The sequence below is a fragment of the Cucurbita maxima genome, unplaced genomic scaffold, assembly GCF_002738345.1.
Source record: "Cucurbita maxima cultivar Rimu unplaced genomic scaffold, Cmax_1.0 Cma_Scf00001, whole genome shotgun sequence".
NCBI classification, from domain to species: Eukaryota; Viridiplantae; Streptophyta; class Magnoliopsida; order Cucurbitales; family Cucurbitaceae; genus Cucurbita; species Cucurbita maxima.
The window spans coordinates 2556182-2580513 of NW_019272017.1; the positions used below are offsets into that span (position 1 = coordinate 2556182).

At 36.4% G+C, this 24332-nt stretch overlaps 4 protein-coding genes across 7 annotated transcripts; 1 reads left to right on the forward strand and 3 right to left on the reverse strand.

Moving 5' to 3' along the window:
- Positions 1-5538: 5538 nt before the first annotated feature.
- LOC111480388 lies at positions 5539-8914 on the reverse strand. The gene is made up of 7 exons (XM_023125393.1): positions 8541-8914; positions 8196-8253; positions 8015-8095; positions 7864-7899; positions 7514-7753; positions 7292-7433; positions 5539-6427 (listed from the first exon to the last, which is right to left on the reverse strand). Exons 1-7 carry the CDS (start codon positions 8726-8728, stop codon positions 5940-5942), a joined length of 1233 nt encoding a protein of 410 aa, XP_022981161.1. The 5' UTR covers positions 8729-8914; the 3' UTR covers positions 5539-5939.
- Positions 8915-9093: 179 nt separating this feature from the next.
- LOC111480977 (proline-rich receptor-like protein kinase PERK10) lies at positions 9094-15192 on the forward strand. 4 transcript variants are annotated; one of them, XM_023126241.1, is made up of 7 exons: positions 9094-9233; positions 9313-9395; positions 9617-9681; positions 9764-10014; positions 10209-11360; positions 12837-13740; positions 14965-15192. In XM_023126241.1, exons 6-7 carry the CDS (start codon positions 12886-12888, stop codon positions 15049-15051), a joined length of 942 nt encoding a protein of 313 aa, XP_022982009.1. In that variant the 5' UTR covers positions 9094-9233; positions 9313-9395; positions 9617-9681; positions 9764-10014; positions 10209-11360; positions 12837-12885; the 3' UTR covers positions 15052-15192. The 4 variants fall into 4 exon arrangements, with proteins under 4 accessions (XP_022982009.1, XP_022982003.1, XP_022981995.1 ...); XM_023126235.1 differs by having other exon boundaries at positions 9342-9395; XM_023126227.1 differs by having other exon boundaries at positions 9342-9681.
- Positions 15193-16203: 1011 nt separating this feature from the next.
- LOC111480281 (tubby-like F-box protein 8) lies at positions 16204-19923 on the reverse strand. Its single transcript, XM_023125240.1, has 6 exons — positions 19708-19923; positions 19428-19506; positions 18004-18439; positions 17813-17900; positions 17320-17452; positions 16204-17134 (listed from the first exon to the last, which is right to left on the reverse strand). The coding sequence occupies exons 3-6, from the start codon at positions 18352-18354 to the stop codon at positions 16420-16422; spliced, it is 1287 nt and encodes a 428-aa protein (XP_022981008.1). The 5' UTR covers positions 18355-18439; positions 19428-19506; positions 19708-19923; the 3' UTR covers positions 16204-16419.
- Positions 19924-21095: 1172 nt separating this feature from the next.
- On the reverse strand, positions 21096-23604 carry LOC111480661 (fibrous sheath CABYR-binding protein-like). The gene is made up of 4 exons (XM_023125822.1): positions 23335-23604; positions 21780-23097; positions 21423-21473; positions 21096-21238 (listed from the first exon to the last, which is right to left on the reverse strand). The coding sequence occupies exons 1-2, from the start codon at positions 23521-23523 to the stop codon at positions 22189-22191; spliced, it is 1098 nt and encodes a 365-aa protein (XP_022981590.1). The 5' UTR covers positions 23524-23604; the 3' UTR covers positions 21096-21238; positions 21423-21473; positions 21780-22188.
- Positions 23605-24332: the final 728 nt, after the last annotated feature.

The window sequence follows — 24332 nt, forward strand, 5'->3', positions numbered from 1 at the left end:
GTTCATATGAAATTTATGCTTAATGAGTGAAAGTAAAGATTAAGGCGAGACCAACATAATATTTAAATCTTGTCATATGTTTTTGAGGTATTATCTGATATCTATTAGAGTTCTTCTCTTCTGTTTTCTGTTCTCTGTATTGTATCAGTACTCTGTTCCTTGTTCCTTATTCCTTTCTACTGTTTTATATAAATCTCCCTATTTTTACTCCTATTTTAGGTGTTTGTATTCCAATTTATGAAAACTGATCTTAATGTATCTAAATCTCTCTATTTTCTGTTTATAGGAATCCTGATCATGTGTTTTTTCTTCTGTGTCTAAATTTGTGTTGTTTCTTTCTACTGTGTCTGTGTTTGTCTAAATTTGTGTTGTTTCTTTCTACTATGGTTGTGTTTGTTTATTTTCTCTTTAGAGTAATTGTGATTTGATCATGTATTTTTACTTTTGTGTTTAACCTTCCCTGTTTTTAGTAATATTTCAGTGTTTCTATTTATAGGAACCAAACTTCTACTCTTATCATGTGTTTCTTTATTTTCTGTTTATAAGAATCTGATAATGTGTTTTTTCTTCTTATGTGTCTCTGTGTTCCTTTTTACTTTTTATTGTGTTTATAAAAATCCTGATCATGTGTTTTTTCTGTGTCTAAACTTGTGTTTCTTTCTAATGTGTCTGTGTTTCTTTATTGAATAGTGATCATGTGTTTTTTCTTGTGTTTAAACTTATCCGTTTTAGTAATATTTCAGTGTTTCTATTTATAGGAACTGAACCTCCAATTCTGATCATGTGTTTCTTTATTTTCTGTTTATAAGAATATGATCATGTGTTTTTTCTTTATGTGTCTAAACTTTTCTTCTCTATATTTCTTTCTATTTTGTTATTATGTTTGTGTACTTCTCTTCTCTGTGTTTCTTTCTATTTTCTTACTGTGATTGTGTTTCTTTCTATTTTCTTACTGTGATTGTGTTTCTTTATTCTCTGTTTATAGGAATCCTGATCCTGTGTTTTGTGGTTGTGTTTCTCTGCTTATAGGAATACTGATCATGTGTCTTTATTTTGTGTCTAATCTTCCCTGTTTTTAGAGATATTTCAGTGTTTCTATTTATAAAAACTTTGTATCTAATCTTCTCTGTTTTTAGTAATATTTTTCTATTTATAAGAACTAATCCTCTGACTCTTTATTTTCTGTTTATAGGAATCCTGATCATGTGTTTTTTTCTTATGTGTCTAAACTTCTCCGTTTTTAGTAATATTACTCTAATCAATTTCTTTATCTTTTGTTTAATCATGTATTTCTTTATCTTTTGTTTATAGAAATACTGATCACCTTTGAATCATGTGTTTTTCGTCTAAACTTTTTTGTTTTTAATAATATTTCACATGTTTCTATTTATAGGAACTAAACGACTTTCTTTTCTTTTGTTTTTAGTAATATTTTCACATGTTTCTATTTATAGGAACTAAACGACTCTATTTTCACATGTTTCTGGAACTAAACGACTTTCTTTTCTTTTGTTTTTAGTAATATTTTCACATGTTTCTATTTATAGGAACTAAACGACTCTATTTTCACATGTTTCTATTTATAGGAACTAAACGACTCTATTTTCACATGTGTTTTATTTATAGGAATAAATATCTCATGTTTTCAATTTACAGGAGTTTTACTGTATCTAATCCTCTATTTTCTATTTATAAGAATTTTGATATGTTTTTATCTTTAAACCTCTCTATTTTCTATTTATAGGAACTAAACGACTCCATTTTTTATTTATAGGAATAAATGTCTCTATGTTTTCTATTTATAGGAGTTTTACTGTGTCTAATCCTCTATTTTCTATTTATAAGAATTTTGATACGTTTTTATCGGTGTTTAATCCTCTCTATTTTCTATTTATAGGAACTATGATCCTGTGTTTCTTTATCTCTCTATTTTTACTAATATTCATGTGTTTATATTGACAGTAACTTGATATATGTCTAAATCTTTCTAAATCTTTTTATTTTTACTAATATTTCATGTGTTTCTATTTATAGGTACGTGATAGTATATTTTTTCTAAACCTCTATAGTAACCTGATACTTATTTTAAACTTCCTAACTAAATTTCTACCTTTTTACTAATAATCAGTCCTTTCTCCAAATCTCTCTATTATATTTTTTACTAATATTTAACTAATTTCTATGGTTCAGGTATATTTCACTCATTTTTATTTAAATCTTTCTATTAATATTTAAATTTCTGTCTTTATTAATATTTCATTTTTTTTTTATTTTTACTAATAATATTCACCTAAATCTCTCTATTTTATTAATATTTTTTTCTTTCTACTATTTCTAAACCTCCCTATCATAATTTTTATTATTTTACCTAAATCTCCCTATTTTTACTAATATTTCAGGTCTTTCTTGTACCTTTGTATTTTTACTAATATTTCACTATTTTCTACTCACATAAATCTATCTATTTCACTCTTTTTTTTTTCTCTATCTATTTTTACTAATATTTTACTCCTGTACCTAAATCTGTATTTTTTATTAATATTTCACATTGTATTTCATTCCTTTCTACTGTACTTAAATCTATGTATTTTTACTAATATTTTACTTTTTTTACACTTACCTAAATCTCTCTATCTTTATTAATATTTCACTACTCTTACTAATATTTCACTTCTTCTACTTACCTAAATCAGTGTATTTTTACTAATATTTCATTTTTTTTCCCTGTACCTAAATCACTCTACCAAAATCTCTCTATTTTTACTAATATTTTACTTCTTCTACTTTTACTAATATTTCACTTCTTCTACTATACCTAAATCTCTAATATTTCATTCTTTTACACGGTAACTAAATCTCTCCATTTTTACTAATATTTCACTCTTTTACACGGTACCTAAATCTCTATATAATATTTCACTGCACTGTAACTAAATCTCTCCATTTTTTATTAATATTTATTTCTATTCTACCTAAATCTCTCTATTTTTACTAATTTTTCACTTTTTTTTTTGCTCTGTATCTAAATCTCTCTATTTTTACTAATATTTCACTTCTTTATACTTTACCTAGATCTCTCTAGTTTTACTAATATTTCACTCCTTTCACTGTACCTAAATCTCTCTATTTTTACTCATATTTCACTTCACTTACCTAAATCTCTCTATTTCACTTCACTTACCTAAATCTCTCTATTTCACTTCACTTACCTAAATCTCTCTATTTCACTTCACTTACCTAAATCTCTCTATTTCACTTCACTCACCTAAATCTCTCTATTTCACTTCACTTACCTAAATCTCTCTATTTTTACTAATATTTCACTTCTTTAGAATGTACCTAAATTTCTCTATTTTTACTAATATTTCACTTCTTTATACCGTACCTAAATCTCTCTATTTTTACTAATATTTCACTTATACTTTATACCTAAATATCTCTATTTTTACTAATATTTCACTTATACTTTATACCTAAATCTCTCTATTTTTACTAATATTTCACTTATACTTTATACCTAAATCTCTCTATTTTTACTAATATTTCACTTATACTTTATGTACCTAAATCTCTCTAGTTTTACTAATATTTCACTTCTTTCACTGTACTTAAATCTCTCTATTTTTTTCTCATATTTCACTTCTTTATACTGTACCTAAATCTCTCTATTTTTTATTAATATTTCACTCTTTATAATGTACCTAAATCTCTCTATTTTTATTAATATTTCACTTCTTTATACTGTACCTAAATTTCTCTATTTTTACTAATATTTCACTTCTTATACTGTACCTAAATCTCTCTATTTTTACTAATATTTCACTTATACTACCTAAATCTCTCTAGTTTTACTAATATTTCACTTCTTTCACTGTACCTAAATCTCTCTATTTTTACTAATATTTCACTTCTTTGTACGGTACCTAAATCTCTCTATTTTTACTAATATTTCACTTTGTTATACTGTACCTAAATCTCTCTATTTTTACTAATATTTCACTTAGTTATACTCTACCTAAATCTCTCTATTTTTACTAATATTTCACTTGTTATACTCTACCTAAATCTCTCTATTTTTACTAATATTTCACTTCGTTATACTGTACCTAAATTTCTCTATTTTTACTAATATTTCACTTCTTTATACTGTACCTAAATCTCTGTAGTTTTACTAATATTTCACTTCTTTCCACTGTACCTAAATCTCTCTAATTTTACTAATATTTCACTTCTTTATACCGTAACTAAATCTCTCTATTTTTACTAATATTTCACTTATTTATACTGTACTTAAATTTCTCTATTTTTACTAATATTTCACTTCTTTATACTGTACCTAAATCTCTGTAGTTTTACTAATATTTCACTTCTTTATACTGTACCTAAATCTCTGTAGTTTTACTAATATTTCACTTCTTTATACCCGTACCTAAATCTCTCTATTTTTACTAATATTTGACTGTGTCTAAACATTTCTATTTTTACTAATATTTCATTCCTTTCTACAGTCTAAATCTCTTTAAATCTCTCTAAATCTGTTATATTTTGTACTAATATTTCATTTCTTTCTCTGTGCCTAAACATCTCTAAACCTTCATTTTTACTAATGTTTCACTTTTTAAGGTAAACCTCTCTATTTTTACTAATATTTCACTGTGTTTAAACTTTTCTATTCTAATTTTTTACTAATATTTCCTATCTTAGAATGTCTAAACCTCTTTTACTAATATTTCATTTCTATGTTATATCTAAACCTCTCTATTTTAAACCTTTCTATTTTTATTAATATTTCACTTCTGTGTACTATCTAAATCTCTTTAAACTCCTCTATTCTATTTTTTACTAATATTTCATTTCTTTATACTGTGTTTAAATCTCTCTATTATATTTTTTACTAATATTTCATTTTATTTCTACTGTGTTTACTTTTATGTTTTATTTTTACTAATATTTTACTTTTTTTTTTATATTATCCCTAAATCTCTCTAAATCTGGTTATTCTATTTTTTACTAATATTTCATTCTTCTTCTATTTATTAGGCCTAAATCTCTCTAACTCCTATATTCTATTTTTTTTATTAATATTTTACTTTTTCTGCCTAAAACTTCTCTATTTTTACTAATACCTACTAATGTTTCACTCTTTTGTGCTATTTTACTTTTTCTACACGACCTAAACTTCTCTATTTTTACTAATACCTAAATCTAATGTTTCACTCTTTGTGCCTAATCCTATTTTTACTAATATTTTACTTCTTACTAATATTTTGCTTTTATTGTGCTACTTCTTTCTATTTACCATCATTGCTTAAACCAAACATATAAATTATGTTCTACTGAGCATAAACCACCTAAACCGAACATGCAAGTTATATTCGTATTGAGATTTCTGACGTGAAAGTTATTTCAAATGTAGTTTAAATGTCTTAGGATTTAACTTCAAATTAGATTAATACTATTCTCAAAATCACTCAAAAACTTGTCTCGTATCGTTAAAATGAATATATGTGCGATCATAATTGCTAATCTTGGTTGTTTGTTCAGTTGAAGTATATACATTATTCAAACTTCCAACTAACAGTTCTGTCAACAGAGTGGAGTGGGGGTTCTCTTTTTACACTTCCTTCTCTACACTAAACTCTATCAACAAAAAACCCTGCTACTGTGTATCATCATCGTCATCATACAACACTTCTCTAACCTATTTCCGAGCCTGTCGTCGCAACCTATCGCTCCATAGAGCAGTCTGAAACTTCTATGCCTTTACCAGTGCCCGAGGATACAACGACACTGAGCCACCCTTTCGTCCCCACAGAGGTACAACCTCCTAATATTGCTAATAGTACCATAAGGGAGGGATTCTCTGGCTAGTATTTGAACTAGATGTGGTAGCTATAGGTTAGATGATAATAAACTCACACAGCTAAAACCCCAGTTTTTCACAGTCTAGAGCGACGGATAAGCTTTGAAACGGGGAAGGGAGAGTGCCTGCGAGCTGAAGCAAGTGGTTGCCCGTTCAGAGAGCCGTGGAACTTGATGTCCCAACCTTCAACATTTTTGGGCACACAAACGTCGAAGAGGAACTGGCCGAGTACGCTGTGTGCACTGATTCCTTGGGGGCTTGAAAGTGGAGATATTCTTTCTTTCTGATCATGCATGGGAGGATGATGCTCCCGACCGTCCTGGGAATCTGCTGAGCTTGGCAAGAAGAAGTGATCACTTGGCCCGACTGCGACTCTTCGAAAACTCTGGTTTGAATTAACTGCTGCATTCTGAAGGTCACATATCAATTCAGGCATTCCATCGCCTTCCATTCCTCTTCTTTCTCCTTTAAATTGTGGGATTTTGTGGGAGTAAACTGATGATGCCTTCTCAAGAAATATGGTCACAGCAGCTCTATATTGAGCTGGGTAATTTTTGTAATGACCTGACATGAAATAGATATCACATCAGACAAGCTGCTAGAATCTCTCATTCAAATCTTGTTTATGCACGTTGAACTCAAGATTTACAAAGGAAATTAAACATCAAACTACAAATTTCTACCGGCTAATAAGGAAAAAGCACGACCAATCATATAAAACAGGCAATTTCTTCTGATATTGTAACAACCTAAACCCACCGATAGTAGATATTATCCTCTTTGAGCTTTTCCTTCAAGGGCTTCCCCTCAAGATTTTAAAACGCGTATGCTAGGGAGAGGTTTTCACATCCTTATAAAGAATGCTTCGATCCCCTCTCCAACTGATGTGGGATCTCACAATCCACCCCCTTTGGGGACCCAGTGTCCTCGTTGGCACACCGCCCGGTGACTGGCTCTGACACCATTTGTAACAGTCCAACCCCACCGCTAGCAGATATTGTCCCCTTTGGGCTTTCCCTTCAAGGGCTTCCCCTCAATGTTTTAAAATGCGTCTGCTAAGGAGAGGTTTTCACACCACCCTTATAAGGAATGCTTCGTTCTCCTCTCCAACCGATGTGAGATCTCACAATCCACCCCTCTTGGGGCCCCAACATCCTCCTCCTAGTGACTGGCTCTGATACCATTTGTAATAGCTCAAACCTGACCTCTTTGGGCTTTCCCTTCAAAGGCTTCCTCTCAAGGTTTTAAAATGTGTTGGCTAGGAAGAGGTTTCCACACCCATATAAGGAATGTTTTGTTCTCCTCTCCAACCGATGTGAGATCTCATAGTTGTCAATAACCTTCATAGACATGGTAGTCAAGAGAACTTAAACTATGCCTTTGTTCTACATGAAAGTACTACAAAGTAAACATAAGTTTGAGACAAACCTAAGTGTGGGGAGTCTTTGAATTTTACCAGCTGAACATCAGCTCCTAATTCTTGAATACTCTTGGTGAAATCACAGATAACTTTATAAGGAGCACGATCGTCCTTCTCAGAGCACATAATGAGAAATGGGGCACCAATATTCTAAGAAAAGCACGAAAACTTACTAACTTCAGAATATGAAACAAAGTTCAGGAAGCTAAAAACTAAATTAGGAAGCTTACAACAGATGAGCACAGTGTCCGCCAATACTCATCACGCTGTGAATCAAATCTAGTAAGATATAGAGCATCAAGACCAGAAGAGACGCCTTTAGCAAGCCAGGAGATGAGTTGTGACGATCCGGGCACTTTTAGAACAGCGGGATGTATGGCAAATCGAGCGCCCAAGTCACTTATAAGCTCTATGGGACTGGAATCATAGATGTGCCCAGAAACACAAGCTCTGATCATTTGACATTCCGCCTTCACAGTAAAAAGAAGGCGACGAAAATATCATTCTAAACCGAATTAATAACACAATGCAGCATTGTTTAAAGAGAAACTTAAAGAATATAAATCAATGAAAAGCTAACCATGTAAAGTGGACTGCCACATCTTCCCTCAATGATCTGAAATTTATGCAGCAATTCATTCATTAACACGTTAGCAGTTGCATCAAAGTTACATATTCAATGGAAAATTTAAGCATTAGATGGAGAATTCTCTGTAAGTGAACTAAGTCACCTGCAAAACTCTGCACATACAAGCCTTTGATGCACCACTTAGACCTACAAAAACTACAGGACGCAGCTTCATTCTTAGCTCCTGTAGAGAAACAATTTAAACCATATCGTTACAAAATCGTAGCCATTGAGAAATTCATCGAATGAAAAGGCATACAAAATAAGAGAGAAATGCTACTGACCTCAACGAGCTCATTAAGAACAAGAAATGCCAGGGATGTAGCTCTTTCAGGATCAAATCTGAACGTATTACGGTCAGCAAGAACAGAACAATATGTTAAATATAAATCATTTAAGAACAAATAGAGGGATAGAACAAATCCAAATGAAATGGGAATTTCAGGTCAGGTCCAAGTATTTACAGAAAACGAAAACCCCTCAAATCTGTTCAGAACTAAATAGGAAAGCTCGCAATTCAAGAACCGAAGAACCTAGATGAAGAAGACAGACTAAAACATTCATGAACCTAATACCCAAATCCTCATACGATGAAGCGTATTAACGAAGAACAAGAAAGAAGAACTCACATATTGAGAAAATCAGCATAACAAACAAGGGAATTCCATCCAAGCGAGGCGTAAAGCTGGACGAACTTATCCAAGTGGCGATGCTGAATCGAAACCCAAGCGAAGAGAACCACAACGCCTCTACAAATCCTGGGCTCGTTCCTCGATCCCCAGTAAACGCTTCCCCCGCCGACACCGCCGCTCAACATCGCGGCTTAGAATTTGGAACCGGTACACAGTACGCACAGGGACGGCGATTTCAATTGAATGGGACGGTTGAGGTGAAGGCGGAGGATTGGATTTTTAGGACAATCGAAATCGGATCGTGAGATATGGGTGGCACGTGGATGAGGAAGAGCCGTAATGGCGGATTCGCGGTGGACGTTGTTTGTTAATATTAAATCGATGAACTGTATATGTGGTGGGTGGACCGGGAAAATCGGTTTCTTCTATCTCTTCTTCTGGTAGTGGGGCCCACTTGTTAATGCCACGACTAATTTGTGGGTCCATTGGAGTATATGAAAAACGGCACCGTTTTGGAAGTGTTTTGCGCGAAGCAGAGACGAAGCACCGGGAAGCCTCCCGCTTTCTTCTTCCTCTCAGTTCAGAGTTCCATACCACATTCTTCCCATGGGAAGTAACGCCGCTGCCATGAGAACACGGAGGAGGATCTTTTGCAAGGAGATTGATGAGCTTCAAGGTCAACACCGGGAGGTTCATCTTCTTCTTCGTCTTCGTCTTCGTCTTCTTGTTCTTCTCTGTGTTGGATTCTTTCTTCTTTTCGCTTGTTCAGTGATGCATTGATGGTTTTTCACATTACAGAACTACTTTGTGATCCTCGCGGACTTCGGAGAAACTTCGCAACTAATGGACCTCGTCGGTGCTCTGTTTATTTTATGATCGTTCTATCTCTCTCTAGTCGTGATGCTTTTTAGTATTGTTTTCGTGGACATGGACTAGTTTGTTAGATGAACGATGTTTCTGCCTCATGAAGCTTGGTTTTAATTTTGATTGCATCATTTTAGAAATTTGTGCTGAAAACCTTATGAATTCTTTTCGTTGATGATTGTATCGATAACTCGAGTGTTATGCTTCAGGCGGAAATGAACGATGCTGAAAACCAGACTCCTACTAAGCGGCGGTTATCATCTGCCGTTGTAAGGTGGGGCTTGGAAATTGATTTCTTTCTGGGGCATTCTTAACATTTTTTAAGCCTAATCTCGGGGTTTTGTTGCTAAAATTAGAAATTAACCACTCCGGATTATAAACGATTGGCTGCAAGGAAACGATTGATTGGTAAACTTAGAAATGAAGCAAGATAACTTTCGAGCATTGATGGAGGAGATAAATGAAGAAGCCAAAGGAGAGGATGCAAGAAAGTCTCAGGAAGAAACGTCTGGGAGTGATGGCAGTCTACCAGAACGATGGGGAACAAAATCTTTTGAGGCAGAGCGGATCGTTTAGATTGGATGGAAATAAAAGAGCATCTAGGATGGTAATTTTCATGTACTTCTATATTTTAATCATATCCAGGATGGTTTGGTCTCAAAGTTCTGTTTTATAATTTCTTTTGTGGTGGATGGTTGCTTGTTGATGGTGTCATTGGGAATATAAACTGGATATTTAGTTGCATGTTGTCAACATAAATGTTTGTCCATCCACTTATTGTATTACACAAATGCATTTCAGGCTTTTATGGAATTGGAAGCCTCCAGAAGAGAGGAGTTGTATGAGTATCAGGAACAGATAGGAGAACAGATAGGAACGACATAGTGATGTATGGAAATTGCAGGAAACCATGGACAGAATTGGAACATCCCAGGTGGTCGCAACGAAAAAGACGAGGATAATGTGGAAGATATTAAAGTTGAGTAGGATGAAATAATAGACGATGTACCCGCGTAGCAACAACGAGGATTAAGATGATGTGGAAGATATTAAGCTGGGGAGGACAACATGATAGATGATGTACTCAGAGTAGCAAGAATGAGGACAAGGATAATGTGGAAAACGTTGGGGAGGACGACATAATAGACGATGTACTTGACGTTGCAACGAAGATGAGGATGATGTGGAAGATACTAAGTTGGGGAGGACAACATGATAGATGATGTACTCGGGGTAGCAACAATGAGGAGAAGGATAATGTGGTAGATATTAACTTGGGGAGGACGATATAATAGACAATATACTCGGCGTTGCAACAACGAAGATGAGGATGATGTGGAAGATACTAAGTTGGGGAGGACAACATAATAGATGATGTACTCGGGGTAGCAACAATGAGGACAAGGATAATGTGGAAGATATTAACGTTGGGGAGGACGACATAATATACGATGTACTCGACGTTGCAACAACGAGGATGAGGATGATGTGGAAGATATTAAGTTGAGGAAGGCAACATGATAGATGATGTACTTGGGGTAGCAACAATGAGGACAAGGATAATGTGGAGGACAAGGATAATGTGGAAGATAATAACGTTGGGGAGGATGACATAATAGACGATGTACTCTGCATGGCAACAACAAGGATGAGAATGATGTGGAAGATATTAATGTTGGGGCGGATGGCGTGATAGACGATGTACTCGGTGTAGCAACGAGTATGAGGATAACATGGAGGATATTAACGTTGGGGAGGACGACATGACATGATAGACAATGTAATCAGCGAAGCAACAACGAGGACAAGGATGAGGACAAGGATAATGCAGAAGATATTAACATTGGGGAGGATGACATGATAGACGACGTACTCGACGCCCGAAGAGCGAGGAACCCACAAAACCTGAAGCCAATGTTGCGAGTCCAAACCCAAAGCTGTGCAGTAGAAGAAGTAAGTACATATTTAGCCCTATGCTTTTGTGTTTGAATCTGTCCTGATTTGTGATACTAGTTTTATTCTTCTTGCTTTTTTAAAATATTGTTGTGTTCTAAAGTCGTACCAATGGGTTCCACACACTCTTGTTACTTTTTCACAGCTTTCATAGAATTGGTAGGATGCTTAGTCACTAAGTTTGTCCCGACCATGACTTAGTAAAATCCCCCCTGGTTTCAATTCATGACATCATAACAGAACATACTTATGTGGCCATCTCTTTCTCTATTGAATATTATTCGTCTTTTTCTTTTTCTTTTTCCTTGGATTTATTGAAGATTAGTTGTAATTGACCATTATAAACTTTTGATTAACCATCACTCGAGATTGAATCAAGATATAGAATGACACATTCTTGGATTAATTTATTCCATTTACTTTAGCTTCTTTTTTCCCTTTTTGATATCCATGAAAGAGCTTGGTCCGGTTAGCGTCCACCTTGACTAATCTACCTAACCCTACTATATTTGCTTGACAAGGAAACATCTCGAGATGTGCTTGGACCGGTTAGCTAGCGCCCACCTCGAGTAATCTGCCTAATCCTACTATATTTGCTTCACAAGGAAACATTACGGAATGCGTTTGGACCTGTTAGCACCCACCTTGACTAATCTACCTAACCCTACTATATTTGCTTGACAAGAAAACGTCTTAGGATGCGCTTGGACCTGTTAGCGTCTACCTCGACTAATCTGTCTAACCCTACTATATTTGCTTGACAAAGAAACACTCAAGATGCGCTTGGACTTGTTAGCGCCCACCTCGACTAATCTGCCTACCCTACTATATTTGCTTGACAAGAAAACATCCCGGGATGCGCTTGGACCTGTTAGTGCCCACCTTTACTAATCTGCCCAACCCTACTATATTTGCTTGACAAGGAAACATCCCGGGATGCACTTGGACCTGTTAGCGCCCACCTCAACTAATTTGTCAAACCCTACTATATTTGCTTGACAATGAAACATCTCGGGATGCTAAATTCTAGATGGCCATCGTGAATTGAACTCATCTCTTTTTTGAACTAAAGGTTACGTAGTTAAATGCTCCATGAATTATTGTCTATTGTTTTCTTAGGAAGAGCATGTTCAGCTAAATATGGTAGTGCTACTGCACCTTACTATATAAGCTTCAGTTTATTGATCAAATGGGATAGTTGCAATGCTCTTGATTATCTTTAGATCAAGTGCTTTTTAACTAATTAAAACCAAATTTGCATCAAATTTGAGCTCAATAATAGAAAGAAATTGTATTTTTTGTTTGAGGTAATTATGAACAAGAAAAAAAAAGAGGGAAATAGAAGATAAGAGTCAGAAACTTTTACTTTTGACACAATGTGGCTTTAGTTGAGCATTAAGCAAAGTATCCAAAGCCACGCACATTCTCACTGCAAGCTCTCTCTCTCTCTTTCTCTCTGTTTCTTTCCCTGTCTAGAAAAACCGAAGGGATTCACTGAAACAGGAAAACCAGAGCTTAATCAACCATGGAGGAGATGACGTCACGGCCTAATGTGAACTCCCGCAATAACCCCCCGCAGCGTCCTCTTCCACCGCCACCGTCAAGAGCAAGAGCAGGACCAAGCAACAACAATCACCGTCCTCTTCCACCGCCACCGTCAAGAGCTCCCTTTAATGTCCAACACGACAATCACCATTCTCCTCTTCCTTCAATGCCACCGTCCAGGCCGAATTCCGAGTCTCAGAATGCTCGCTTTCCGTCTCCGCCCTCGTCGCCACCGTTATCTCGTCGGCAGCATTTTGGTTACGACACGACGTCATCTTCCTCATCGGCTTCCTTCCGAGGCTGCTGCTGCTGCCTCTGCCTCCTCTTCTCCTTCATCGCTCTCCTCGCTCTCGCGATCGTCCTCGTCGTCGTTCTCGCTGTCAAGCCTAAGAAGCCTCAATTCGATCTCCAGCGAGTCGGTGTTCAATATATGGGGATAACCACTCCGAATCTCTTCTCCTTATCCTCCGCCGATTCACAGACCGTGACAACGCCGACGCCGACAACGACCTCCGCAGCGCTATCGCTCAACATTCGATTGCTGTTCACGGCAGTGAATCCAAACAAGGTCGGAATCAAATACGGGAATTCAAGGTTCACAGTGATGTACCGCGGGATTCCGCTAGGAAAAGCAATAGTGCCTGGATTTTACCAAGAGGCGCACAGCCAGAGAGAAGTGGAGGCAATGATCGCCGTCGATCGAGTGAATCTACTTCAGGCAGACGCCGCCGATTTGATCAGAGACGCGTCGTTGAACGATCGAGTGGAACTGAGGGTTTTGGGCGAAGTTGGCGCCAGGATCCGCGTATTGGAGTTCGATTCTCCTGGCGTTCAGGTCAGTTCCTTTTTCTTCCCATTTCTCGTCTTCTTTTGCACGCATTTTCCTCCCGCTTCGCTTTTTTTTTTTTTTTTTTTTTTTTTTAATAACTTTTTTAAGTTTTAAAATTATAATTTAACATTTAGTCTATCAAATTTGTCCTTCCTATTTATTTAATTTTTTTTTTTATAAAAAAAAGTATATTTTATATTAGTGGATTAAAGTTTATAATTAAATTAAAATGGCAAGGAGAGTTTATAATTAAACTTTTTAATATTTTAATAGAAAAAATAAATGTGATTAGGAAGCCGCGCTAATAATAGTAGGGGCAGTGTGTTTTAAGGATTTATTATTATTCATAAAAAATCTTCAATTTATTAGTTTAATACTTTGAATTATCCATATAGAACTTTATTATTTTAAAAAAGAAAAACATCCAACTTTTAATTAGCACAATAGACAAAATAAAAGAATAAAAAACAGAAGTACAAAAGTCTATGCCTCAATTAGCTAATACAAAATAATTCTCAATCCCAAAAGAACTAGACAATAATAATTGTGATTTTTTCTTCTAAATTCAATAATTTTTATTGTTGTTTTTTTTTAAATATATGTATATGTGTGTATATATTTATTAATCATATTTACATTTTGTTTTTCTTCCGTAATATATATATATATATATATTAAAAAGTCAAAGTGATAAAACATTGGGAAACCGCTGCCGATGAAAACGGTGCCGCTTAGTTGCTTTACGACAAAATGGTGGGCCACACCGACCGAATAAAACTGCTTTGTTTTTTTCAACCCTTTCACATTTGGGAGTCATTTTAAATATTTTATTTAACCTATTTACTTTATCCTTTTACTCATCATATCTTGTCTCTATTTATCAACCTAATATAATAATTATAATATCACCTCATTTACATACACATTGTGTTTAATTGTTTAAAGTTGTAGATTCAAATTCTCTTACTCCTTTATAAATATAAGTATATTTCCATTTTACTCGCTATTATACTATGTTTGTATGTTTGAATGATCTATTGAATCGTGTCAAGGAATAATGAAAATCATGGAAATATATATATATTTTTTTTTTTAAGAAAACGTCCTACTCAACCACTAGCTATCACTGAGTTTATGTTGCATTTATCGTGTTATGTTTTATTATGTTCTTGTGATTTTGTACGAGGTTTTGTTTATGGTTGTGTAGTCAAATATTTTGAATGACAACAGGTGTCGGTGGATTGCTCGATAGTGATAAGTCCAAGGAACCAGTCGTTGACTTCAAAGCAATGTGGATTTGATGGGTTCAGCTTATGATTGTTGTTCTTTGCCCTCACTTCTTTTCTTCACTCTCTTTCTCTGGTCTTTTAATGTCAACAGAGATGGAATGATTTTGAGAGGAAGAAGAAAAATGTACACAAAAAAAAAAAAAAGAAAAAAAAAAAGAAAAAAAAAAAGAAAAAAAAAAAGAAAAAAAAAAAGAAAAAAAAAAAGAAAAAAAAAAAGAAAAAAAAAAAGAAAAAAAAAAAGAAAAAAAAAAAGAAAAAAAAAAAGAAAAAAAAAAAGAAAAAAAAAAAGAAAAAAAAAAAGAAAAAAAAAAAGAAAAAAAAAAAGAAAAAAAAAAAGAAAAAAAAAAAGAAAAAAAAAAAGAAAAAAAAAAAGAAAGAAAAAGTAAGAAGTAAGCAAAACATCACATGCAAAGGAGTCCTTCAAAAGCAATGCTTTTTGATTCCCAATTTTTAAAACAAAAACAATTGGGAGAATCTCAAACCTTTATTCTTTTTTTATTTTGGCAACTTTGTTATCACATTCAAATTATAAATCTTGTGGATGTTGGTTGGTTCATGATTTGATTGAGTTGATTTCGAGTTAGAACAATTGGATTGTCTTGTTTCGTTGTGTGAGATTACTCATCGGTTGGAGAAGACGAGAGTGAAACATTCCTTTTAAAGATGTGGAAACCTCTCCTTACTATATGCGTTTTAAAACCGTGAGGTTGATGACGATATGCAATGGGTCAAAGAGAACAATATTTGTCGTGGGCAGTGTATCAGTGACAACACTGAGCCACCAATAGAGTGGATGGTGAGATCCCACATCGGTTGGAGAGGAGAACGAAACATTCCTTATAAGGGTGTAGAAACTTCTCTCAAATAAACGAGTTTCAAAATCGTAAAACTGACGACGATACATAATGGGCTAAAACGGACAATATCTACTAGCGATAGGCTTAGACTATTACAAATGGTATCAAAGTCAAACATCGAGTAACGTGTCAAGGAGGATGCTGACCCCTAAGAGGGTAGACTGTGAGATCCCAGTCGGAGAAGAGAACGAAACATTTCTTATATTCATACCTCTCTCTGATCGTGAGGGCTAACAACTAATCTTTATAGAAACTTTTGGACATAAAAACCAAGACTTTGGGTCTTTTTTACTTTATTATCAAAGCATTTTAAAGAGAAAAAGAAGGGTAAAAAGGGGATTGTGTTCATTTCTTTGAAAAGTTATGGAGTTTGCACATGTAAGAGCTGTTACAATTATGACTTTTACATAAATGCCCCCAACAATAACAAACTATTTCACTAAAACCTAACCCTGAAACGACACAAAGAGGAACACAACTAATAGACTCAAATCCAAAAGTTAAAAAAAGAGGCATAAAACAGCTTTGGATACTTTCCTTTATTCACAAGCCAATTTGGTATCAAAGCTACTCAAGCATATTGCAAAGGCTTGAAACGCCGAGAGCGGATATCGGTAGTCCATCGTGAACATGTCTTTACCGACCTTCCCGAACTGTAGGATGATCTTGTCGTGCTCGGGAGGACCTGGTTGAGACGGTGTTGGAGCGCCAGCAGCTGGCTGAGTTGCGGCGATCAACTGAAAGTTCTTCACCGATGCAACGGTTACTCGCCCGCGAAAGTTGAGACACCAACATTGCAGCTGTTCATGCCATCTTGGGGGCTTGTTTTTAAGAACTAAAGGTCTCATCTTTCCCTCTCCGTCGCCGTCTAATGCTGCCCGGCCGATTTCGGAAAATCTTGCACTACTGAACTCCATGGAATGATCTAGTGTCTTGGAGAACGATGCACTCCGAAACGAGTCGTCGAGGGAGTTGGGTGGGAGGAGCTCGGGTTGGCCTGGAACTGTACCGCCTGCATCGAGAGCTGCTACTGGTATCGAATGCATTATACAATGCATTCTTCGGGGTCCTCGTGTGCCTAAGACGTTTAGTTCGTAACTTATATGGGCTATGTTGTAACTGCCAGTTGGGACTTTTGGCGAGACCTTTTTCGAGTAAAATCTACGGCTAGTTTTCCCGGGATGAGGGAGCGGAGCAGCGGCATATGGTGGTTGAGTATCATAGACAATGAATTTCGTGCCAAGAAAATTCGACCTGGAAATAAACATGGACGCTGAATCAGGAAAGAAATGTTGACTTTTCACCTAAATCTCGACTTCGAAGAAAAGTATTAAACTCTTACAAATGCAGTTTACGAACTAAAATACGATCCATTGGGATAACGTTCTAACAGAGTTATCGATCAAAATCATTATTTGTCCGTGTATGTGTAATCTCACCTCAGCTTTCCGATGTACGTGCTACTAGATCTCGAAATGTTATCTGCATCCGTTGAGATAACGTACTCTGTACTGGTAGTTCTTCGTGTACGCTTGGCAGCAAGAAGAAACTTCCCATTTTCGACGAGCAGAGCTGTACGATCGAAGTACCGTAAATTATAAACAGAACGAGCTCAACAATAACAGGAACGACAGCAGAACAAGTCGCTAAATGCAATTCAAAAGCCTAATAATGATCATAAAACATGGTCATTCGTGTTTCAACGGTTTCGTGGGACCTTGGAATGCATAAAACAAGTATAACTTCGACGAACGAGTGAACAAAAGCATGCTACAAAATGATACAAAAGGCGAACCTATTTACTGAGGATTAATAACAAACACGACAGAAAAGCCTTGTCGAGTGAGCATTTAGTTTAATCAGAAAAACGTTGCTGTCGTAATGCCAAAAATAAGCATATCGAGGTAAGAACGGCACAAACATATTTCTTACCAGGGCTAAGACACAAGTAGAGGTGGTATGTTAGACTGGATTTATCCCTCTTAATGAAGCACTGTACCGACGTATCGCGCGGCCCGGGCTATAAGATTAAAAAGAAGGAAAAAAAAAAAACGTTCAATAAGTACGGAATTTAAAATATTTGGCGTATGAAGTTCTCTTTAGGTATATTAAAAGAAACGTACCTGCTTAAGTGACACAGGGAAGGTAAGCTTGCCACAAATTTCGGGGCCTTTAACGATCTCCATGCACATAACTCTCCAAGAACGACATACCGCAGCACAGGCAACGACGTTCCGTCGTGAAGGCCATGTGCTTTCACTCTCTTCAAGTCTTCGAATGACATCATACAACAGCTCAGGTGGAAGGTTAGCCCAGCAGCCATTCTGAACAACAGGAGGCTGGTCATGTAGATCGTTTAATGACGATGCATTGGACTTTCCTCTATGATGACCACTCAGCTTGACCTCGAAACCCCGTCTAGATAAGCTCCCAATGCTATCCCTCACATCACGAACTATACTTCGGAATGACATTTTACTCAAAACTAACGATGGTAAATCTCGATGCCTCTTCAACAATTTCGTGGTAGTTTATATACCGGTTGTCATGTGCCTATGGCTGCGGATGGACACAAAGCAACTCATAAAGTGCCTAAGAATCTTGTAAATGAAGGCAAAAAGATGAGGAAAAAGAGCAAGAAAAGAGCCAAAAGTGAAAGAAAAGAGATGAGTAATCAAAAAGAAAGGTGCTTTAGAGTGCAACATAAAGTCTAAAGAGGCTAAGATTGACAAGCATGACTCAATAAGGCTCTTTAGCTCTAACCTAATTGCTCTCTACAAGGGAAAGCAAAACTACTCCACCAATTCCAAACGGAAAATCTAGCCAAATAACAATGTTTCTATCAGAGCTAGACACTGAGCGATGTGTCATCGAGGAGGCTGAGCCCTAAAGAGGGGTGGACATGAGACGATGTGCCAACAAGGACGCTGAGCCTTAAAAAGGGGTGGACATGAGACGATGTGCCAACAAGGACGCTGAGCCCTGAAAGGAGTGAATTTGGTGGGGGTCCAACATCGATGGGAGAAAGGAACGAGCATCATATGTGTCAGTGAGGAGACTAAGCCCTGAAGAGGGGTGAATTTGGTGAGGTCCCATGTCGATTGGAGAAAGGAACGAGTGTCAAGAGGACACTGGGCCCCGAAAAGGGGTGGATTGTGAGATCCCACGTTAGTTGGGGAGAAGAATGAAACACCCTTTACAAGGGTGTGGAAATCTCTCCCTAGCGAACGAGTTTTATACCTTGAAGAGAAAGCCTAAAGAGGACAATATCTTATAGCGGTGAACTTGGGCTTTTAAAGAAACTAGACAGATCTAACACATGAAAGAGCTGAATCCATAAGCTTTTCCCCTCAACACAAGAAAAATCCAAACACAACCAAGCAGAAAGTGCAGCAAATTACCAACAGAATCACAAAACTTGTCAAAATTCAACATCTGAAAGCACTTACTAAACTAATTAGCAAGAATTAAGAACAACCCATCTTCAAACATCAAGAAACCAAGCGATTAAAGCCATTCATTTCCACCATTAACCCAAAACACAAACCTGTAAAAGAAGCTTCAAGCTCAACCAGTCAGCTAAACTCAGATCAAACACTTTGAACTAAGAACAAACGATGAAAGATCTGCGAGTAAAAGAAAGAACAAGGAACAGACAACTGTCAAGAACCTTTTAGAACAGAGAAAACCCTTGAAAGAAACAGGCACAAGGCATCATTAAAAAAGCCGAAACCCCAACATTTTGGGAGGAAAATCAAAGGGTTTGAGAATCTGGGAAAATGTTTGGAAAGTAAAAGAAGAACAGAGGTGGGTTTTGAAGAACAAACCTGAATCGAAGCAAAACCCAGAAATGGAAACACGAAGAAGGTAAGGTGAAATTAAGGCTTTGGATTTGAACATTTACATGAGACCCTTAATGAGTCGTCGTCGTCGTCTGGAGCAATAAAAAGTCCTCTTTCTCTCTCATCTTTCTCTCTCTTGAGCGGACCCCAAAGGGTCATTGAATTTAGCTCACAATCAAGGACCAGGGCAAAATAGGTACACTGGATTCCATTTTCCACCCATTTTCAAGTAATATCTAATGGAAAATTCACAAAAAAAATCTGTTCTTTTTGTTTCGGGTGATTATTGAAAATTGAATTTGAACTCTCTCATTTTTTTCAATTAATATAATTCCCACTAACAATTCATCACCACTTGGGCCTTTGACTTTTTCCTTATATTGTCTGATGACGTGGAAAATAAATAGTTCATTGGAGGGTTTTGATCCTCTGCGGTCCTTCCTATTGTGTGTCCCTCTCACTTAGGTCAATTGTACTTTCCATTACTTGCTTCCTTCCTTCCTCCCTCTCCCATGTGATTTTATTCCTTTTCTCTTTTCTTTTATTTATATATTTATATATATAAATAATTAATTGATTTTTAATAATTTCAAATCAAGATGGTTGGATCTTGAATTTATCTATGACTTTTGTACGGATATTGTTCGAGACCCGAGTTTATCTAAGGTGTACCATTTTCATTGTTTTACCTACATCAAGCTTGAGACATTCGATCTCTTGTATAGTAATGCATCGTGGTTACCCTTCTTCTAAAAGTCAAAAGTCAAAACCGTTAAAATAGAATTAAAACATGGGAAAGTGACCAAATGCCTTTTGAATTTCTTTCTTTGCGTTAAAAAAAAAAGGAGAAAAATCCACAAAATTCAACCATAATTTCCATTGAAAAAAAAAAGCATTAATTACCATTTCATTTCTTAATTTATATATTTAAAATTTTTTTTTTTAGAAAAAAAAAAAAGGAAAGTCAGCCAATAAACCGGGTCGGGTCGATATGATTGATCCGTTAGGTTTGAGTTTGACTTTGACCATAATAAAGGAACTGCCACGCTAACGCAACGATTGGTCCGTGGAAAATCAGGCAACTTCTGGGAACCTCAAAAATATTTATTATTATTATTATTATTTATTACTGCTTTTATCATTATAAATAAATATTATATAACATTTTCTTACACATTTTATTTGCTTTACGTCTTTATCTCAACCTACTCAACAATTTTTTTAAATCAAATAATATAATTTTTAAAATATTATATAAATAATAGTTATATTAAATATAACTATCCATACCCTAAAATATATACATAATAATACATAAAGCTTACAAATCTAATTACCTTTATATTATTTTTCATTTAATAAAGTTAAATATATAAACGCTAAAAAAAAAACAAATAGTTATCAAACCAAATTTAAAGCATACTAAATAGAAACACACAACAATTCAAACACGACAATGATTATTAAGAAACGAGTTGCTTTTAAGTAATAATATCTTCGCCTTCAAATTTAGTACCTGCAAACACATTTAATAAAGTTTCTAAATTACGAACGAATATAACCAATAATACATACGACAATAAGACTAATATATGTATTTAACTAGTTAATCTCTCGCTAATTTCTTTTTTAAAATTAATTTTAAAAAAAGAAATTTTAAAAAAAATCTGAAATTAAATTATAGAAATTAATTTGAATACCTGGACCGCATTTAATCCTGCACTTGCCCTCACAACGCTGCATCAGCCTCGCTGCACCATAGCCAACTTTTTGTTACTTTATTTATTTATTTTATTACTTTTTTTTAGGTCATATAATTTATTTAATTATTAAATGAATTTTTTTTTATAAGAATCTAATATTCCGTCCATAAAATTTAGGGTTTTTTTTTTAGGTTAATTTAGCCCTAATTTTAACAGATTCGAAAACTAATTTCTGAAATTACATACAAAGGAAAAACGCAGAGATTTTCAGAATCACTAAGAGAAACAAATTAGGGTTTCAATTGGAAGAAGGAAGAAGTTTAGAGAGGAAATCGGAAGATGAAAAATACTCACTGTCTTTCTGGACACAGGCGGTGAAGCAGCCGTCGATGCAGTCTGCGGCGTCGGCTGAAACCGTCATCGCCGCCGCAGAGAGTAGGATGAAGCACAGGATCGCCACCGTTGTCGCCGCCGTAGATTTCTTCATCGCCGCCCCTGTTTCAGATCTTATCTTTCGGTTCGTTCGTTTCTGCGCATACGATACAAGAAATGATGTTTATGAATGAAGTTCTCGGAATCACCAGTTAAATATCGGCCACGTGGCAAAAAATTAAATAAATAAAATTTAATTTGGGGGAAAAAACTAGTGGGATGGAAGTTATGGAATAAAAGAATTATAAGCATTGCCATTNCCGTTAATAATTTTCTAAATGAAATGAATTAAATGTTACATATGCCAATAATATTCATTGTGTTTTTCCTGCTAATGTTTATGATCCGCTGCCACTGCTGTTGATGCTGCCGCTGCCGCCTCAACGCTTGGTTCCTTTGCCTCTCCCGGTACCTTAATCGTGGGTTTCTCCGCCTCTACTGGTGTCTCGACGACGGGTTTCTCCGCCTCTACTGGTGTCTCGACGACGGGTTTCTCCGCCTCTACTGGTGTCTCGACGGCGGGCTTCTCCGCCTCTACTGGTGTCTCGACGGCGGGCTTCTCCGCCTCTACTGGTGTCTCGACGGCGGGCTTCTCCGCCTCTACCGGGGCCCCGACGGCGGGCTTCTCCGCCTCTACCGGGGCCCCGACGGCGGGCTTCTTTGCCTCTACCGGGGCCCCGACGGCGGGCTTCTTTGCCTCTACCGGGGCCCCGACGGCGGGCTTCTTTGCCTCTACAGGTGCCTCGACGGCGGGCTTCTTTGCCTCTACCGGCGCCTCGACGGCGGGCTTCTTTGCCTCTACCGGCGCCTCGACGGCGGGCTTCTTTGCCTCTACCGGCGCCTCGACGGCGGGCTTCTTTGCCTCTACCGGCGCCTCGACGGCGGGCTTCATTGCCTCTACCGGCGCCTCGACGGCGGGCTTCATTGCCTCTACCGGCGCCTCGACGGCGGGCTTCATTGCCTCTACCGGCGCCTCGACGGCGGGCTTCTTTGCCTCTACCGGCGCCTCGACGGCGGGTTTCTCGGCCGCTACCGGCGCCTCGACGGCGGGTTTTCCGTCTGCTACCGGCGCCTCGACGGTGGGTTTCTTAGGCACGACAGGCGCTACTTCGACGGCGGCATTTTTGTCTTCGAGCAGCGCAGGTGCGGCAGTGGTGGCTACAGGCGATGCTGCTTGAACCTTGGCGTCTTCTTTAGGCTTTTCTTTTTTGTCCTCGATTGCTTCTTCGGTTGCTTTGCCCTAAGAAAAGACACGGCCATGAATCTGAAGTTAGGAAATAAAGAACTGAAATGAAATGGCAGGTATAGCTATTGAATTAACCATTAAAATTGGTAGAGCAAATCACTGAAAATATTCGTGTCACGAGTTTGCTATTAAAATAAGGATAATGTCACCGGTTGATAGAGCAGCATAGGACTAAAGTTCAAATTTGGTATCAAAATAAGAACAAAAGGGTCCATTGAAATTCTTGTATACCTCAACCTTCTCATTAGCTTCATCATCATCAAACTTTCTTTGTCGATTTTCGACCTTCACATCCTTCTCCTTCTTCGATGTTGCTTCCTTCCTTGCAGTCTCCTCGACAACAAGAACGGGAGCAGAGGTAGGGACGAGGACGCCTTCCTTCTTGTCCATGGTTTTAGGCTTGCTAGTGCAACCACCCATGTTTAGAAGGGAGAGAGAGGAAGATGTTGGAGAGAAAGAAGGCCAAATTAGGACTTCTTTCTCTTCTTATTATTATGAGAAATAAGGTGTTGGGATGAAGAATGAACAAAGAATACAAGGCATTTATAGTCCCCAAAATGCTTCAAATGGGTAACCAAGATCTTAGGAGAACCCTATTCTTGGCCTTCCATAACTCCTTCATTTCCTTAATTTCAACCTAATTTTGGCAAATTTTAAAGTGGGTTTCAAGTAATATCTAAATCAAAATAAACTGGTTGGAAATCAAATAAAAATATTATACCTCTGTCGTATAATAAAATCTCATATATTTAAGCATCGTTTGAGAGTGCAATGTTTTTTTGTAACCTCTCACTAATAGACGCGTTTTAAAACCGTAAGACTGATGACGATACGTAAATATTTGTTAGCGAAATGAAATCGAATTTAACTATATAAAAAGTGTTCGAGCTCGAGCTTGTCAAACAAATGTTTAAAATTAACTAAAATACCACCGTTGATATAATTGGAATAATCTTAATGTAGGTAGAAACAACCAAAATCTAGCTATTGGAATACTGATCGACTCAAACACTGCATTGATGCTCCTTCTAATCATCTGTAGCTTCGGTCTTATTTGTCTTGATATCGAGTCCGACGCTATTTTTTAAGCATATAACGTTCTAGATAACTTCTTGTAAAGCCAGTGTGATAACCATTCCATGTAAAAACAAAATAATTTTTTGAAATTATTTGATTCAAGTTGTGATTTGTTAGGAGCATATAATGATTTTAAGACGAAAAATGCTACC